Here is an 18,129-nt window from a genome sequence, read left to right as displayed (position 1 = left end):
CATAAAAGAATCACAATTAACCAAAAAGAAGAGTTTGAGTTTTCTATATTTCTGCTGCTGCACTGCTGAACTCACCTGGTAGACTGGAGGAGCTGGAACCAGACTTGATACTGGAGCTGGACAGGGAGGACCAGTCATGAGCAGCCTCTGTGCGTCTCATAGCTTCCTGGTAGTTCAAATACAGCTGCTTCCCATACTGCATTACAAATAACACCGATTCAGCCACAATATCTAGCTATACACATTACATAAAAAGGAGGGATGTCATTATAACGAGATGTTACCTTGGCAATGCGTATTCCGTTGACCCACTGATGCAGTGTTCTGACATCATCACAGCACAGATACTTGATATACTGTGATTTCTTCTGGATCTGAGGGTGCTGTGTGGTGAAATCAGACATGTTACCTACACTGATGCATTTTATAGTCTGTGTGTAAATCATATAGTTATATTCCCTGTTAACAGTTATAGATACATTAGCACATTTTTGTTGTATCAGACTATGGTGAGTAATTTCAGCCTTAGCTGGTTCATCCACAGTCGATGATTAAATGCCTGATGCATATTAAACACAAAACTGGCAAGCCACAAAAAAAAAGTGTAAATTTGAAACTGACTGAATGGCTTTTATACAATTTCTGACCTGTCCTTGAAAACAATGTTGTGTCAGTTTGATACAATAAATGTTTCTTTGCCCGTAGTGGGATCAAACGTCTGTGATTTCTATACTGTTAGTTGCTGGCTGATGTTGTACCATAATTTGAATGAGATTTTCTGGTATAATATTGTGGTATAAACTGTTTCAGATGAACTGATCTCTAAATGGAGGGTACACAAATTGTGCTTGGTTACTTTTCAAATGGTCTCTAAGGCCACGCACACACTGCATGTTTCAGGAGTGACAACTGCATTCACAGCAGCAAAATAAGTATTGAACAGATCACCATTTTTCCCGGTAATTATATTTCTAAAGGTGCTGTTGACATGAATACCAGATGTTGATAACAACCCAAGCAATCCATACATACAAATAAAACAAAACAAATCATTTCAGAAATTAAGTTGTGAATGACACAGGGAATTATCTTTCCATGTGTGCACGGAACAGTTTAAACAGTCTATACACACACTTTGGTGTGCTTCTTGTGACATCTTCATTAACAACTAGTTGTTCAGATCGGTTCCGTACACACTGCATAGAATTTCTGTAAGTGCGGTTGTCACTACCTGTATTTTTCGGGAATTATGCGTGTACAGAATGCGATTAAGGTGTAAAAGGTGAACTGACAACTGAATTTAGCTGCAGTGTGTATGTGGCCTAAATAACTGCAGTGTGGTCAGTCCTTATGCTATAGTCAAAAATTTGGGTTTGAAAGAATAAGGTTCAATAGCAGATAAATGTTATGCCAAAAGAAAACCATACACTGACCAAAAACAGTCTATATTTACGTTTGTCTCACTTCTGTGGCTTTGATTTCCTTCTCAGGATGTCTGCACAAACTGAAGAAATATGTTGTTCAGTCCAGAATCATAAATTGTAATGCAGACAGAGATCTGGCTTGTACAAATCCCAGCGTTTGAAATGTCCTCTGGCAAAAACCTCTGACTGCTGTCTGCTTTAACCATATTGTATAGACAAGTGGAAATCTGAAAAATGCAAGCAGCCTGCAATAAACTCTAGAGATATGGACAGGCAAATGCTTGTTTTAATGCTTCCGCTACTTACAAATGACTTTTTAGTCATTTAAATGCATTTTAAGAGCACATGGCTTTAACTCATCTTCATCTTCATGAACAAAACAGTGTCTAAAATGTGACTGACATCTGATAACGAGGAACAACAACTTTGTTTTAGACAATATTTATAACTGCATAAAAATGGAATGTCTGATACAATGTATTGTAGGTTGATTGTCATCCCTCACCTTCAGGACCATGCAGTAGTCAGTTGGGGCTTTATACTTGCTGCGGTAGTCCTGACCCAAGTAAACGTTAACATGATCCAGCTGCAGGAAGCAAACCAGGTCTCTAGAGGCCTACAGATGACACCGGATGAAAAGAAGAAGACTCCTTGTTAGTACATAACAACTGAAAATCTTTATTTGTAATAGCACTACGACAAATTCTAAAAAGATTGTCTACATTCATATACTTGCATTTACTCTTTACTATTATCAGAATGCAGTGTTGGGCATGTTACTTTAAAAAAGTAATTAGTTATAGTTACCACGGAAAGTAACTATTTTGTTACTTAAAAAAAAAAGTTCAAATATGAGACTGCCATTTGGTTCTGCATTAGTTCCGCTTACTACCGGAAAAACCAGCAGTTCTTAAAAGCTGAAGAATTCTAAAGGAACTCTGTTTATTTTGGCAGGAAAATACAATTAAGAATATTGTTTATATGTAGCGCTTTAATTCTGCATAGTATATTAAAATCTCTTTTGCTCTGTATCTTTGCGTGTGAGACAAAGCGACGGATAGTCGTGTGTCTTCAATCTAGAGTTTACGGTTCGTCAAATACAGGTACACTGCACATACATTCAGATGAACCGAAAAATAAAACGATAATAATATTATAACAATATTGCATTTTATTGTCAGTAACGGTAACAGCATTGTAACGAGTGAAACAGTAATTTGTTTGATTACTCGTTATAGAAAAAAAAATAACGCCATTACTAACGCCGTTTATTTATAAAGCCAATCACTTATTCCCATCACTCTCAGAATGATTATTTATATTATAATTATTTTTAAAACATCATGCCACACACACCTGCTGTTTAATCCATTTGTTGATTTATACTGTGACAATGAAAATTAGTTTTTAAAAATTGCTTTTAAATAAACAAAAATAAATAAAAATGAAATTATGACCTAAACTGACCTACATGTTACTTCACTGTTTAATCCACTAGGGGGAGCACCACATTTGTGTTCTTTTTTCTTTCTTTCTTCTTTTTTAAGAACTGAGATTCTGTACTTCTGTAGAATCATACGGGTCATATGTGTTAAGTATGAAACAGGATGCGAGTATGCTAAGGATGCAGCTGGGCAGCAGCTGTCAAACCCAGAGTGATGACCTGAGGATGTACAGCAGCTGCTCTTTTATCTCTCTCTCCATCACCCTCTGCCTCTCCGTGGTCTGTGGATAATAAGCAGTCGCTGGCCTATATCTCCTCTGAACTTGACCTCATTAGCTGATCTCTAAACATGGATGTGTTAAGCACAGAGTCGGTGGGTCCTTTATCTTTTAAAAAGCACAGGAATTATGACGTGTGACTGACAGCAAGTGTGTTCATGCTTCAGCTCTCAAATCTCATTCACGTCTGCACATTCACAAGCTGTGCTTGTGCCAGACTTGACATCAATGATGCCAAACGTCATCGGTCATCTTGTCTTGCACCCGGTGCACCTAATGTGAATATATGCATGTACAAAAGAATATGCAGCAGCAAAAATTAAATTTCATATAGTTTTTTATATATGCTTCTAATGAGATTTAACACTTTTTTTTTCAGTTTTAGTAATTTTGCTATTTCAAATTAAACTTATTTCAGTGACTTATTTTTATTAAATATTAACACTTTATTTCAGATTTATTTCAAGTATCAAAAACAATTTTTAATAGTTTTAGTTAACAAAACTGTATATATATATATGCAAATGTAAGATGGAAGGGAAAGATTTTTAGTGAATACTGCCTTTTTTTGTGTGCTCACACAAAGCTCTTTGTGTATTATCTTTGCTCAGGCCTCAGTGTGAATGCATCTGTACATTTGTACGTGCGAACACTTGAGTGCATGCATAATACGAGCATATGTGCACATAATCATATGTGCACATAATCCCAGAATCTTCTTTCATGCTTTTAGAGATCATTTAGATGGTGAGTGGATTAGATTATGGAGCATCTTGTTCTGGGAGTGAATCCTTAATGATAATCTAGCCCTATGCACAGACAACTGATTAGTACTGCCCTGTTTGATTGTAAACTAGTCAGTGAATGTACATATGCTTTTATTATACACAACAACAAAAAGTAGAAAAATGTATGATGACTCCTCTTGTTTTTACAAATGTGATGTGGTCAGATGCCTTTTTAGATATTCTGACATATTGGGCCAGTTGTGATCAGATTACCAGAAAATGTATTTTTAAATTAGTTAAGAAAAGGGAAATGAGGGGTAGGAATGTTTGTGTATCTGTCATTGAGTGTGAGATAGAGAAAAGAAAATAAACTTCACAGCAAACAGACTATGACAACAGAAGAAAAAGAGAGACTCACAACTGACCTTGGCTTTACCCTTTGGCACGTAATATATCCCAGAGGCTCGTAACAGGAAGTAGCGCTTCTTCCAGGATTTCTTGCCGTCGTCTTTGAGCCAGAGGACCCCTTCCATCTCAGGCACACTGATAGTGCTTCCACAGAAACACTCCTGCTCAAAACACACACACACACAAACAGCTTTATCAGTCACTCAAGTAAGTACAACATGCCTGACATGACCTAAATAAGTCATGCTGACTTTAAAACCCAAGAGAAAATGCGTGTAAGTAGGTTCACAGTATGTCTCACCTCCAACAGAGCCTCTTTATTTCTGTCTGCCATCTCACACGTCTCCTTACGCCCCAGCAAATAGTTCTGAGGAAACAGATGATTCAGGGAGATGTCGAAGCGGGTATGAAAATGATCTGTGACTATCACTGATTTATAGGTTTACGAGAGCATTAGCCAAAACAAATCTGCAGATATTCGAATGTGCTTTTTTAAAAAGACTTTAAACAACATAAGTGGTTAAACACATGGAATGACTTCTTGTTTTTAGGCTTGCACCATCTGTCTGGGGGTTTTTAAAATGGCCAAAGCAGCAGCCAGAGACTCAGTCTGGGGCAGTGAACTCACGTCAACCAGCCTCTGCTGAGATCAATTATTCATTACAGTTCAGCATTTACATGACATTGACCTACATCAGTCACATACCAATAAAACTACTGATCCATAGAGAACAGCACTAGCAGAACATCCATACTGACAAACATATATTAATGTCACTCTGAAACTCAGTCACCTTCTCCTTCATATCTATTACAGTCAGTCTTTGGTGACAAAACTGCACATCACATCTAGTTATTACATGGGCAATAAGGGACAGTTCACATAAAAATGTATTTTGTTGTAAGACTGAAAATAAAGCATTATTCACTGAAAATCTTGCCTTTCATTGTAGCATTTTTTTCTATATTTTTACTGAGCAAAAATATACAGTAAAGGCATTCATAATGTTACAAAGCATTTTTATTTAAAAAAAAAAAATGCTGTTCTTTTGAACATTTTATATTCAGCAAAAAATCCTGAAAAATGTATCTGGGTTTACAAAAAAAAGATTATATTAAGCAGCAGAAAAAAAAAAAAATGGGCAAATCAGCATATGCTAATGACTTCTGAAGGATCATGTGACAGTGAAGACCAAAAATTCAGCTTTGCCATCACAGGAACAAATAACATTTTAAAATTTACACTGCCATTCAAAAGCCTTGAAACAGTAAGATTTTTAATTGTTTTTAGTTAATATACTTTTATTTTTGATGAATAAAATTTTTGAAAGAACAGCATTTATTCAAAACACTTTTTTTTATCAGTTTAACACATCCTCATTTTAACACAAACTTTTAAATAGTAGTGTATATTGTAACACAAAAAAAATATTTTAAACAAACGCTGTTCTTTTTAACTTTATATTTAACAAAGAATCCTGAAAAAAAATCAAAAGTTGCAAAAAATTATTAAGCAGCACAACTGTTTACAACACTGATAATAAATCAGCAAATTATGCAAAGTAATGATGCTGAAAATTCAGCTTTGCTTCACAGGAATAAATTATATTGTAAAGCATATTAAAATAGAAAACTGCTATTTTAAATTGCAAAATATTTCGCAAAATTACAATTTTTTTTATTGTAAAATTTCACATTACTGTTTTTGTTGTATTTTTTATTAAATAAATGCAGCCTTGGTAAGCATACTGTTTTAAAAACACTTTTAAAAACAATGGCGTATATAGTATTTAACAATGCTCTTGTAGGTTTTAGAAGACTTGAAATGTAGTGGAAAACCATTTCTTGCTGCTATACTGACTACTGATAGACAGGTGTAGTATTATTTTTAGTATCAGATGTAGTATTACCTGAGGGTTCTTGAAAAGTGCATATTTCTCAATGCGTTCGATGAACATCAGTCTGTTGGTGCTGTCCCTGGTCCAGTTCAGCAAGTTCTCCACCAGGTTCTCATGATCCTCAAAGATCCTCTCTGGAAAAACAAAATGCAACCAGTTTGAGAATTATGTGACTTGCTATTCAAAAATCAACGAGGAGAACAACTTTGGACATTTTGTCCATTTATTAGGCATCTATCACAGTTGCAGAGCACTTTCACTTCTCCTTGAAAACACATCCTAATGTATAAAAACATGATTGTGAACTAAAGGCAAGTTTAGTAGTCCATGTCTAAATCATGAAGAAAACAGGCCTACAAGTGATCAAATGGTCTGTAAGGAAAAGTGACATTTATCCAAATTACTATAAGCCCTGCTACCACAGTCTTGCTCTCTTTACTGGATCTATTTCATGGAGGGAATGTCCCCTGAAGACATTTGAGATGAGAAAGTATGTAACAAATTGCATGTACTAGACAAATTTAAAATAGGTCAAACCTTAAAACCCACTGAGGTAAATCAAATGTATACATTACCAACCATTTCTACATGTGGGCTGCAAGTTCCATGACACCAGAAGTATTATTTAATGGGGCTGTTGAATGCTTGAATCAGATTGGCTGACAAACGTTCTGAAGGTATGCATTATTTTTAGGGAAACACACGGAAAACGTAGTTCCAGACAGCTCTTGACCGCATTACATGTCTATATTACTTTGCCACAGGATTTCAGTTATTTCAAAGGTCGTTATAGCCTAAAACAGTAAATTAACCAAATCCCACAAGGACACTGGGCAAATAAATAAATACAGTAAAGAACAGGATAAAAATGACAGATTATTTCCATGCTTTTGCCACAGAATTATGTTTTATTATGTACGGAAAGCACATACTCTATTTTTCCCACTCTCTTTACCATAAAATCATGTAAGTGAGTTTCGTGTTTCACAATCACGGGGTAAAAGGCTCACCAGCGTGGGGCAAAAAAAAACACAGTATATAGCCTACTTCAGCTAAAATAATGTTGTTGTTTTTTTAAAACAATGTTATTAATAAATATTAAGTTAATACTTGTTCAAAACAATCGCATTAGCAAAGTTTGTATACTATTTTCTGCTAATTTTGCTAAAATAATTAAATCAATCAATCAATAAATAAGCTACTGTCATTAAAATGTGTCAACATTTTAAAATACAGAAACAAAATCATTTTAAAAAGAGAAGACTGTAAAAGCACTGAAGGGGATTGAATAATAATTTATTATAGATTTACAGTAGTAACAACAAAATTTATAAATATGTTTAATATCATGTTTTTAAATATGATGGTTTCATTATAAACATGGAGATTATCTCTATAATATTATGTATATGTATATGTATATGTATTTATTATGTATTATAATATTATACATAATATATGATATTTACCATCTGAATCTAACCATGTCATGTCAACAAATGGAAATATCAGTCATCTATTAATTATCTTGTAAATTATTGTGCCTCTGTCTAAAAATGTATTCAATAATTTATTGTTATTGCTCAAGCTTACATTATTAAAACTAGAGGCACTTATTAATTATTTTAAGATTATTTTTTATCTTGTAAACTACCTATGTGCAGCATGTTACATGCACGTGTGTGTGGGACAGAGGGGAACACGTCCACGTCACATGTTGCCTATATCATAAATCAAAGCACATGACAGACAGTTGTCGGCGAACACCTGAAAAGCGTCCTTGAGCAAGTCAACCAGTAAGATGTTGGGGTGGTATGGTGTGAACTGAAGTCTAATGTTTGGCTAATGTGTCTAATGTTAGACAAGATTTTTAAATTTAGAAATCGCTCCCCTAAAACAGTGTCTATAAAAAGCAAATCTTTAACAAATGTTAAACAGTTTTTTTTTTTCTAAAGACGCTAAAAAATGAAAATAGTGAAATCACTAATCTGACAGAGGTCCATCCATTAGATGATTAAAGATACTTGAGGAATTAACAATCCCTTGATCCTAATATCTGGATTAAGCCTGATTCTGTCAGACCTTAACACTAAATAAGTGACCTTTAACCTCAACGTGCACAACCTTCAAAACCAATGAGCCAACAAACATACCTGCCAAAAGAACAAAATCTAAAAGTTTGACTAGGTGCTGACAGCAAGACAAAAAGCATTCAATTATAATATCAAAATTAAAAACAGTTTAATGCATGAAAATACACTTTTTCTTTTCTCACGAATTTACGAGCGTGTACATCTATTTCTGAACTCATTCAGCCTCAGGGGCAAAAACACATCATTCCTCATTATAAACTACAACAATCCATCAACTTGCACAAAATACCTCCAGAATAGACCTGCGCTGCTCTTTTCATTAAAGGGATTTTAGCAAAGCCCATCTGGTGGATATTCTATACCCTAACACTAGATCTCCTTATCTTTTCCCTCTCTGCCTTTTTCTCCCTCCACTGAAAGGGCAGAGAGTGGAAAAGCTGAAGCCCCGGAGATGTAGGCTACGGCCACACGCATGAACGCTCAGGACCTACATACAGAGCAGCCCAGCACATGAGGTCTCTGACTCACTCACTCGGATATCAGAGACAGCAAGAGAGGATGCAGGTTCAGTTAAAGGCATGTTCTGTTTAAATACAGTCACAGATAATAAAATTGATTTGACTGCAAAAAACAAACAAAAAATACATACAAATGAAGGTGTAGTCTCTAATAGACCATAATATTACCTCCGTTAACATGCAAAGTTAGACTACTGTTCAAAAGTTTGCGGTCAGTATAACTGTTTTTGAAAGAAATTAATACTTTTTATTCAGCAACAACATATAAAATTCATCAAGTGACAAAAATCTTTCTTAACATATATTTCTTTACTATTTTAAATGCTGTTCTTTTAAACTTTCTGGTCATTATAGAATCCAGAAAAAAAACATGATTTTCAGAAAAATATTAAGCAGCGCAACTGTTTTTAACTTTGATAATAATAAGAATTGCTACCTGAGCAGCAAATCAGCATATTAGAATGATTTCTGAAGGATCATGTGACACTGAAGACTGGAGTAATGATGCTGAAAATTCAGCTTTGCTATCACATAAATAAATTACATGTTAAAATAGAATAAAATATATTCATATTTAATATATATTCAAATTAAATTTTAAAACATACTCTGGGTAGACTTGTAGTAGTAGACTTGCAGTCTTACTATTATGGAATTGGTGGAACCGGTTATAGTAATATTTAAATATTTGTATTAGTAATAGTAATATTTAATATAGTCACAATATTTTTAGTAAATTATAGCAATAATTTTAGTGTAGGGCTATCCTTGCTCAGACCACACGTGATTGTATGAGTTAATCCTATTGGGATTTCAGACATAGACTTTGCTAATCTATACTCGTTGCTAATCTGCAGTGATCAAATAAATCAAATAGGACCGCTGTTATGTTTTGAAGACAGGTGGAAAATGAAAAAGATGTGCATTATCATCCAGCTGTCATTGTGCTCGATCTGGGGCAAGCCTGACCACATGACTTTAATCCCTTTTTTCATTTCTCCTTATTGATTCAATCTCTCTTTGGATACTTTATACTAGTCAGTGAAGTAATAGTCTATTATTGTATTAGTATGTTTTCAACATACTACAGCATGTTGATTAAATAATCAGTAGTTATTGCTTTTGAATGGGAACTATGAATAATACTACCATTCAGAAATTTGAGATCTGTAATAAAATGTTATGTTTTTGTAAGAATTGTTTTATGCTGCATTTATTTACTCAAAAAGACAGTAAAAACAGTAATATTGTAAAACATTATTACAGTTTTAAAAATCTGTGTTTTCTATTAGGATTATTTTAAAAAGTAATTTATTCTGTGATGCAAAGCTAAATTATAGCATCATCACTCCAGTCTTCAGTGTCACATGATCCTTCAGAAATCATTCTAATATGCTGATTTGATGTTCAAGAAACATTTGCAATTATTATGAAAAGATTCTTTGATGAATAGAAAGTTCAAAAGAACAGCATTTATTTAAAAATATAAATATTTAGTTACATTATAAATGCCTTTACTGCCACTTTTGATCAATTTAATGCATCCTTGCATTAAAGCTCATTAACATTTAAAGCAGCCTTAACCAGAATGGGATGATTTTTGCAGAGCTGATTTTGGCAAGGTAAAAAGGGTGTTGTTTTACACTACCATTGAGAATTTTTAACCAAAGTATATAACAGACTTTTCATTAAGACCCTAAAGAATCATATCAACTTGGAAACGTGGAAAATGGGCATCCGATGACCCCTTTAAAATAACATACCATCTGCACTACACCTAAGCCTACCCGACTGTATGAACAAAAGTGAATGTGATGTAAAAACGCAATCGCAAGCATGCCGTTTTAGCTTGTTTTTCGATTTCACATCTTTCAGCTCCTTCATTGTGAGTCATGTTTTTCATATGATTCATACCCAGGGATTCTGCATCCTAAGTTCAATTCCATAGACTTGAGCTACCGATCAAGCTTGTTATGCTTGGAAAGCGAAATGTATGGATCTGTAATCATAACAGTGTATGAAAACAATTACAAGTGCTCCATGTTTTACCACCTCTATTTCTGTTGGAAACTGCAGTGGTATGCACTTATTGCTAAATATTTCTCAACTTGCGAAAAAGTTCCCACCGGTATGTTTTAGTCACTAGATCAGGTAGGAATTAAGATGTTAATTTCTTTTAAAAAAATCATACTTTTTTATACAGTGAATAAATAAATACATTTTTTGCTAATAACTTTGGTCTTGCCTGTAAAACCATTCACAGTGATTTTTGTGTCATGATTTGCATCAGTTTGTTGCATGTTGGTCTATTACTGTGGTACCAATTCCAGGTTGACCTAAAAACATCCTGCATTTGGTCCTGTTTCATGTCAATTACTGGGCAGTTCTTGACCAGAACGAGCTACAATGAGGATCTGACAGAGGTCTGTCTTCTGGCTCTTACCCATCTGGAGTTCACTGATGATTTCCACCAGAGACCAGTCCAGGCTATAACCGCAGTGGGATTTGTCCAGCAGGCTGTCCAGCACTTGGCGCACCGTCTGTCTCTCATCCACCATCATAGTCTTTGAGCTTTCATCTGATAGGTGCACTCGGATTACCAACTGAGGGGGGAGACAGGACATGATAAACAGTTACATATGTTTGTACATCATTTGGTGTTTGAAAAAACTCCTCTCATCGGTGGGTAACATTGTGACCTGTGACATTTTATTGGGGGATTTGGCCTTTGAAAGCACTCTAGGCAAACATTCACCTAAGGTCAGAGTAAAACAGCAACAACTGCTCACAAATAGGATTAAATGAAATAACCCTTCCACAAACATATCCTCATTCTAATAAGGAAAATGTCCCAGCAACAACAAAAAGCCTGTGAAGATATAAACCAATAGGAATCCCCTCTCTCCAAGACATTACATACACTGACCTACATTTTACCATGCGAATGGTCAAAGGCCAGCAAAAATACCAGAATCTAGACATTAATCTACCATCTACTCTAATCTACTGCAAACCACATACAGTATGTGGATACTTTTGAGAAATAAGATTTCTTTCTAATAATCAGTTCTTTCTAACTGTTGGTTATATGCACTGATTCAACAATGAATTTCTATCATTACCCAAAAATATCCACAGATATATATAACAGAAATGTATTCATTTATCAAATCATAATTATGGTGATCAATATCTCAGAACACAAAGCGACGGCTTTCTCCCTGAGCACTGCCAAAAATCCAGCAGCTTGTTAGTGTCTACAAACTCTCATTCCAGATTAACTGTGGATTTTAAAAGAGCACATTTACTTCAAGAGAGATTTCAGAGCAGCATTTAAAGAGACGCAGGCTCAGTTTGTGTACTGTGACAGTGACCTGACCCAGAAAACATTCCATCAGGGCTGCTGACCCACACACACATATTCAGAGAACAGACACTGGGGGAGAGTAAAGCCACACGGGCGCACGTGCAGACACAGCTAATCCCCTCAATGTGTTTAAGTTGTCTTGATCATCTGGTCTTTGGCTGTTTGTATCAACACAGCCCTCTTTCACCTCCTCAGATGACAGCACAGAAACCTCAGGATGTTCAATTTATAACTGCACTTCTATCTACTTATATGCATTTATACTTGCCAACATAGACTGAAACATCCAAAAAATTTTTTGAGAGTCTAAAGACCAGTCTTTTTTTTTTTTTTTTTTTTTTTTTTTAAGACCAACACCAATACCGATTATTTATTATAATATCATAAATGACATGACAAAATTATTATTAAGATTAATTTTATTTCTTTTATGGACAGTAACTAAATAATTGGGTCAATTCTAACTATTAACTATGACTTACACCTCAACATTCTAATTTGCTGCTTATTAATAGGTAGTAAGGTATTTGTTAAGTTTTGGTCTGGAGTCAGATTAAAGGGATAGTTCACTCAAAAATGAAAATTCTGTCATTAATTACTCACCCTCGTGTCGTTCCGAACAAGTAAGACCTTCCTTCATCTTCTGAACAGAAATTAAGATATTTTTTGATGAAATCCGAGAGCTTTCTGACCCTGCATAGAAAGCAACACCCAAGAGGCCCAGAAATGTAGTAAGGACATGGTTAAACCAGTCTATGTGACATCAGTGGTTCAACCTTAATTTTACGAAGCTACGAGAATATTTTTTTGTGCACTGTGCTACTGTTGTGAACGTGCATTGACTGACATGGAAGAGAAGAAACTGTTGAATAATGTTTTTATTTTTGTTTTCTTTGTGCTCAAAAGCTTCAGAACATTACAGCTGAACAACTGATGTCACATTCATTATTTTAATGATGTCCTTACTACCTTTCTGAGCCTTGAACGTGGTAGTTGCATTGATGTCTCTGAATCAGAAAGCTCTCAGATTTGATCAAAAATATCTTAATTTGTGTTCCGAAGGTAAAAGAAGGGTTTGAACGACATGAGGGTGAGTAATTAATGACAGGATTTTTATTTTTGGGTGAACTAACCTTTTAAGGGATCTAAAATATGGTCATGCAGAATAAAACATTAATATGTGCTTTATAAATACTAATAAACCACCAGTAGGCTGGTAATAAATATGGCTGCCCCCTAACAGTTGATGAGAAGAGGCTTGGTCGACCAAAATTGTATAAGTCGTTTAATCGCAAAAAAAAATATCTGTCCGTGACAGACACATAGTTAACGGTTGTAGTACATCAAGGACATCCAAACACTCGCCTACCGTTCATCGACCTCAAATATGGCTTTTCATCTTGTATGTAGTAGCAACTTTACATGCCAGCTCAATCTAATGTTAACCTGAAAAAAATGTGCGCTATTGAAGTGTCTGTGAGGAGTGTGGAAGCATGACAGATGGAGGCTCTGTAATTTTTGGTCATAAAGATAAAAATAATAAATTTTTCGAATCTTCTACAAGATTCTTCTTCTGAAGATATTATATTTATTTGTGTGCACTCACAATAACAACAAAACGTAGCGCTTTTGTAAAATAATGAAAGCAAAAAGGATGTGCTTTCTGCCGTCTCGGTCTCTGTGAACCTGAGCGCGAAACTTCGAAACTCCATGTATACTTGCCTTACAGACATGAAAAATATATCTATAGAGAATGAAATGTCTACTAATTAACCAATTCCAATAGAAAACAAAATTCTCAGATTACGTAATCTGTATGAAACACTATTGTGCAGATGAAGAGTCAGTGTCGCCGACTTCATCTCTTAAAACAAAAACAAAGAAAGCACTAGTTTATCAATAAATTACTCAAATGTTAATGCAATCTCCTTGCTGTTTTTCCCGACACATTCATAATTATTATATCTGCCAGTACACTGTGGCAAGCTTTTTTGTGTGCGCTTATTATGCTCATTATTATGATTTATATGGTTTAATAATAAACATGCGTCTAATAGTCGACTAATGCTTAAGGTAGACTACTAGATGACCAGAAAATCTTTATTCGAGGGCAGCCCTAGTAATATGCATGCTAAAAAAAGCAATTAGTTAATAGAGACAATTGGTTCCTAAACTAAAGTTAGTATTCACATTAGTTCACATTCAAAGCAATTGTAAAATACTCTATAAACACACACCTGAATTACATTAATTGGGAGAAGCACTGTTATATATCATAAATTATTGTTAGTAGTAGTAGCAGTAGTAGTACCAGTATTATTACCTTATTGTTACTGTATGTTGATTTTATGAACCCCTGGTATATGTAACCATAAGCCCCACAAAGCTATGGTTTACAGTGATTTTAGAACATCTAAACACTCTGCATCGTGCCTAAAAAACATGCTCTACATTTATATCTCTAACCATGTCTCTACAGGTCTCATTGCTGCATTAGAAAACAACAACAAAACATAATAGACAACAATACTAAAACAAGTTGGTCAACTGAATATCGGTCAGTCTTTACTAGAGGCAACACAGCTCTTCCAAAGCCAAATTACACTAACCATTCTGTAAAAATGTGCTATAAAATCATTTCCTACGTCCCACAAGGGCCTGATTCAGCCGTGTAAATGTGCTGCATTACACTGAGATGACCCACTTCTACACACTGCACATGCTGAAAGTGTCATTTGCAAACTACTGTAGAGCACAGATGTATAAGGAGTAAACATATGTGTGACCAGGCTTGCGTCACGTTCAGTTAAGACATGTTTACATATAAACAAGAAAAACTGCTGATCATCTCACCTTTTTAACCTGCGCTTCCTTTATCTTCTCCAAGGCTACTCGGATCTTCTCAGCTTTTTGTTTGGCAGCTTGTTCCTCCTAAACATACACATACAAACACAGTCACTACATGTAAATACATTCTGAATTATTCTTTCGTTATGCTTGGAGAAACCAAATTCCTATGGTTAAACATTTGGACATTTGATGATGTATAAGACCCTCACATTTACCTGGCTTTTCCAGCAAGATGCCATTGTAAAAAAGGTTATTTTAATGTTGAAGAACAATAAATGCTATGTTCTTTGGTGCAAACGAATAAAGAGGAAGGTAAAGCCTTAAAAAAAAAAAAAAAGCAGTACTATGACATCTGTCAGTAAACACAATCTGAACACTCTTCTTGTGGCATCCGCCCCATTTGATTCTGGCAGCCCTTTAATACAGATTCGACTGAACAGATTATAGAAAGCAGTCTTTCAATAGTCACATTTCGAGTTATAGGTCCAGTCGAACAGAAAAATATCCCATTGTAGCAAATGTGAAACTGGTCCATGTCTCTTCGTGACTGTTCTGGCCATCGCTGAGGTGTGCAGATCCATGCAAATCCGTAATGGTCAGGAAGCTGTGAGATTACTGAAGAATAAATTATTGGAATACCCCTCCAACAGCAAGAATAATTCCCAGAGAGAAGCTCCTCTGCCCAAGAGTGTAAAATGCATCTACTATACAAGCAGCAGAGAGGTGGAGGATGGGCAGAACTGGCTACACTCTACTACCTCTCGTCTACTGGCTAATCTCTCTCTCTCTTTCTCTCTCTCTCTCTAAAACAAAGAGATGATCCCTCCCCTTTTACTGTCAGATAGACTTCTGTCAAGCCCTCCCCATCTCTGTTTCTCTCTGTTTGTGTGTGCGTGTATTTGTGTGCAATTGCTTTAGTCTGGGTTTGGGATTGTGCCGAATCACAGTGTATTATCCTCTCACGCTGCAGTGAATAACACAAATACATGAGAAAACAGCTACAAAAGGGCACAGAAAAACTAACTATAGCTACAGAATCATCCTAAAATCTGGACACACATGCTTCTTCATTTTAACTAACAAAATGGCAAATTAGGGAATTACAGCACAAGCCTCTTAACAGCACACAACCGCCACTGACTAATGCCAAGCACATCTGCTATAGTCATAGTAGCATGCAAATAGCATAATATTCATATTTAGAGACATGCATTTATTTATTATTTTCAGATAAAAAAAATTATATTCCTCCACCGGAAGTCTATTCCCATATGAACTGTGCGGCTTAAGTCTACTGAGTTGATTGCTTTATGTGACTTCATTTAAGCCTTTATTCACATATAAACATTGATCAATGCACATACATTAAGTACAAAATATATGGTTAATGAAAGCTCAGCTGCACTTAATGAGAACAAACCTCATTCTTTTACAATGTCTATAAGAACTTTGTAACTATAAAAGGTTTGGCGAAATGGACTTTCAATAGAGAAACAGAAGTCTTAAGTTTCATTAAAAACAAGATTTGATGGTCAATGCAACTTCAGAACAACATTATGGTCTCTCTCTTTCTCTCTCACTCACTTACTCACTCACTCACTCACTCACTCAATTTTTCATTTTCATTTTTGGGTGAACTAACCCTTTATAACACACACTCACTCACATTCACATACTATACTCACTCACTCACTCACTCACTCACACACACTGCCTCACTCACATACACTTACACACACTTGCACTCACTCACCCACCCACTCACTCACACTTACTTCCTTACACACTCACACACTCACTCGCCCCCAGTCTCACACTTTCTCTCACACTCATTCACACTCATTTTTTAAAACACTCACTCACTCGCACACTCACACGCACACACACTCACAGGCACTCGCATGCACACACTCATTAACACACTCATTTACACACCCACCCCCACTCTCACACTCAGTCACTCAAGTGAGATTTCATTTTCATTTTTGGGTCAACTAACCCTTTAATAACACTCACTCACTGACCCGCGCACTCACCTTCTCTCACACCCACTCACTCAAGTGATATTTCATTTTTGGGTGAACCCTTTAAAACACTCAGTCACACACTCGCACGCACACTCACACACACACACTCATTCACACACTCAACAATATTTGTAAGTAGTGCATATAATCAAAATTCCAAAAATAAAAAAAACAATCAGAGCACACAAATAAGGTGTATGGTCTATTTTGACTGAAGCGATGGTTAAAGAGTGACATGAGCTCACAACTTATAGACAGCATTTGGAAATGGGACATAGCTGACACAGAAACACACATTTTTAAAATAAGCACGTCTTCCATAAGAATAGCCTCATCTGAAGATCAGAATCCAGATACTATTGGTGGCTATTGTTGCTAAATGTCAAGGCCCCAATGTCAAAACTAAATGTCTAAAAAAAAAAGAGAAAAAGAAAAACCTGGCACAAAACAACAGAAAAACCAAAAATAAGCTGATAAGCAGCAGCAGAAACTGCCCAGCAGCTGTTCTCCTGACCCATAATTCTACATCACAAACCACCTGGCTGCAGAAACTACAATTATCTATATAGTGGTGAGCAATCAGTGCTTGTATAGTGTCCAAGTTTTTTGGGAAATGAGGAAAGCCAGTGCAGCTCATGTAGTGAGAGGAGAGAGAAAGACATCTCTGTGAGCAGGTGTGCTCTCTCCCCTCAGGGCAGAGTTATGGTTATCAGTGACTCAAATAAAAGTGGAGAGTGGGAGTATGACGACAGACATGAACCCAGGAGCTGTAGGTGACACGACCTCAGATATTGTGAACATCAGCATAAGTACGCTAGTGGTGAGTCACAAATAATCTAAACACATTTTAACAAACCTGTGATGATTGTTTACTGAAGGACAAGGTACAACTACTCATTTAACTTGACCAGAACTGATTATTAAATTAAATGACAACTTATTTATATATAATAATAATGAAATAATAAACACTTTTAAACAGTACACTTTATGATAATGTCAAATTGCACTTCAAAGCACATTTTAAATGTTCTTTAATATTTTAATAATCATGTTTTAAAGTAGTACAATTATTTTAATAATTTTGATACACA

At 35.4% G+C, this 18,129-nt stretch overlaps 1 protein-coding gene across 5 annotated transcripts in view; it reads right to left on the bottom strand.

Moving 5' to 3' along the window:
* The window catches only part of raph1a (Ras association (RalGDS/AF-6) and pleckstrin homology domains 1a), a 76,811-nt gene that overhangs the window by 4,595 nt on the left and 54,087 nt on the right, over positions 1-18,129 (bottom strand). For all 5 annotated transcript variants that reach the window (XM_051118886.1, XM_051118891.1, XM_051118887.1 and 2 more), the window contains 8 exons: positions 15,012-15,089; positions 11,235-11,394; positions 6,193-6,314; positions 4,584-4,649; positions 4,300-4,443; positions 1,930-2,040; positions 285-383; positions 76-196 (listed from right to left, as the gene is read on the bottom strand). In XM_051118886.1, coding sequence (XP_050974843.1) covers positions 76-196; positions 285-383; positions 1,930-2,040; positions 4,300-4,443; positions 4,584-4,649; positions 6,193-6,314; positions 11,235-11,394; positions 15,012-15,089 — 901 coding nt within the window. The remainder of the gene's footprint in view (positions 1-75; positions 197-284; positions 384-1,929; positions 2,041-4,299; positions 4,444-4,583; positions 4,650-6,192; positions 6,315-11,234; positions 11,395-15,011; positions 15,090-18,129) is intronic.

This window comes from Labeo rohita, chromosome 9 (assembly GCF_022985175.1).
Source record: "Labeo rohita strain BAU-BD-2019 chromosome 9, IGBB_LRoh.1.0, whole genome shotgun sequence".
In the NCBI taxonomy this organism is placed as follows: Eukaryota; Metazoa; Chordata; class Actinopteri; order Cypriniformes; family Cyprinidae; genus Labeo; species Labeo rohita.
The sequence above is the reverse complement of the archived record's forward strand: the minus strand, read 5'-3'. Positions and strand labels throughout refer to the sequence as shown.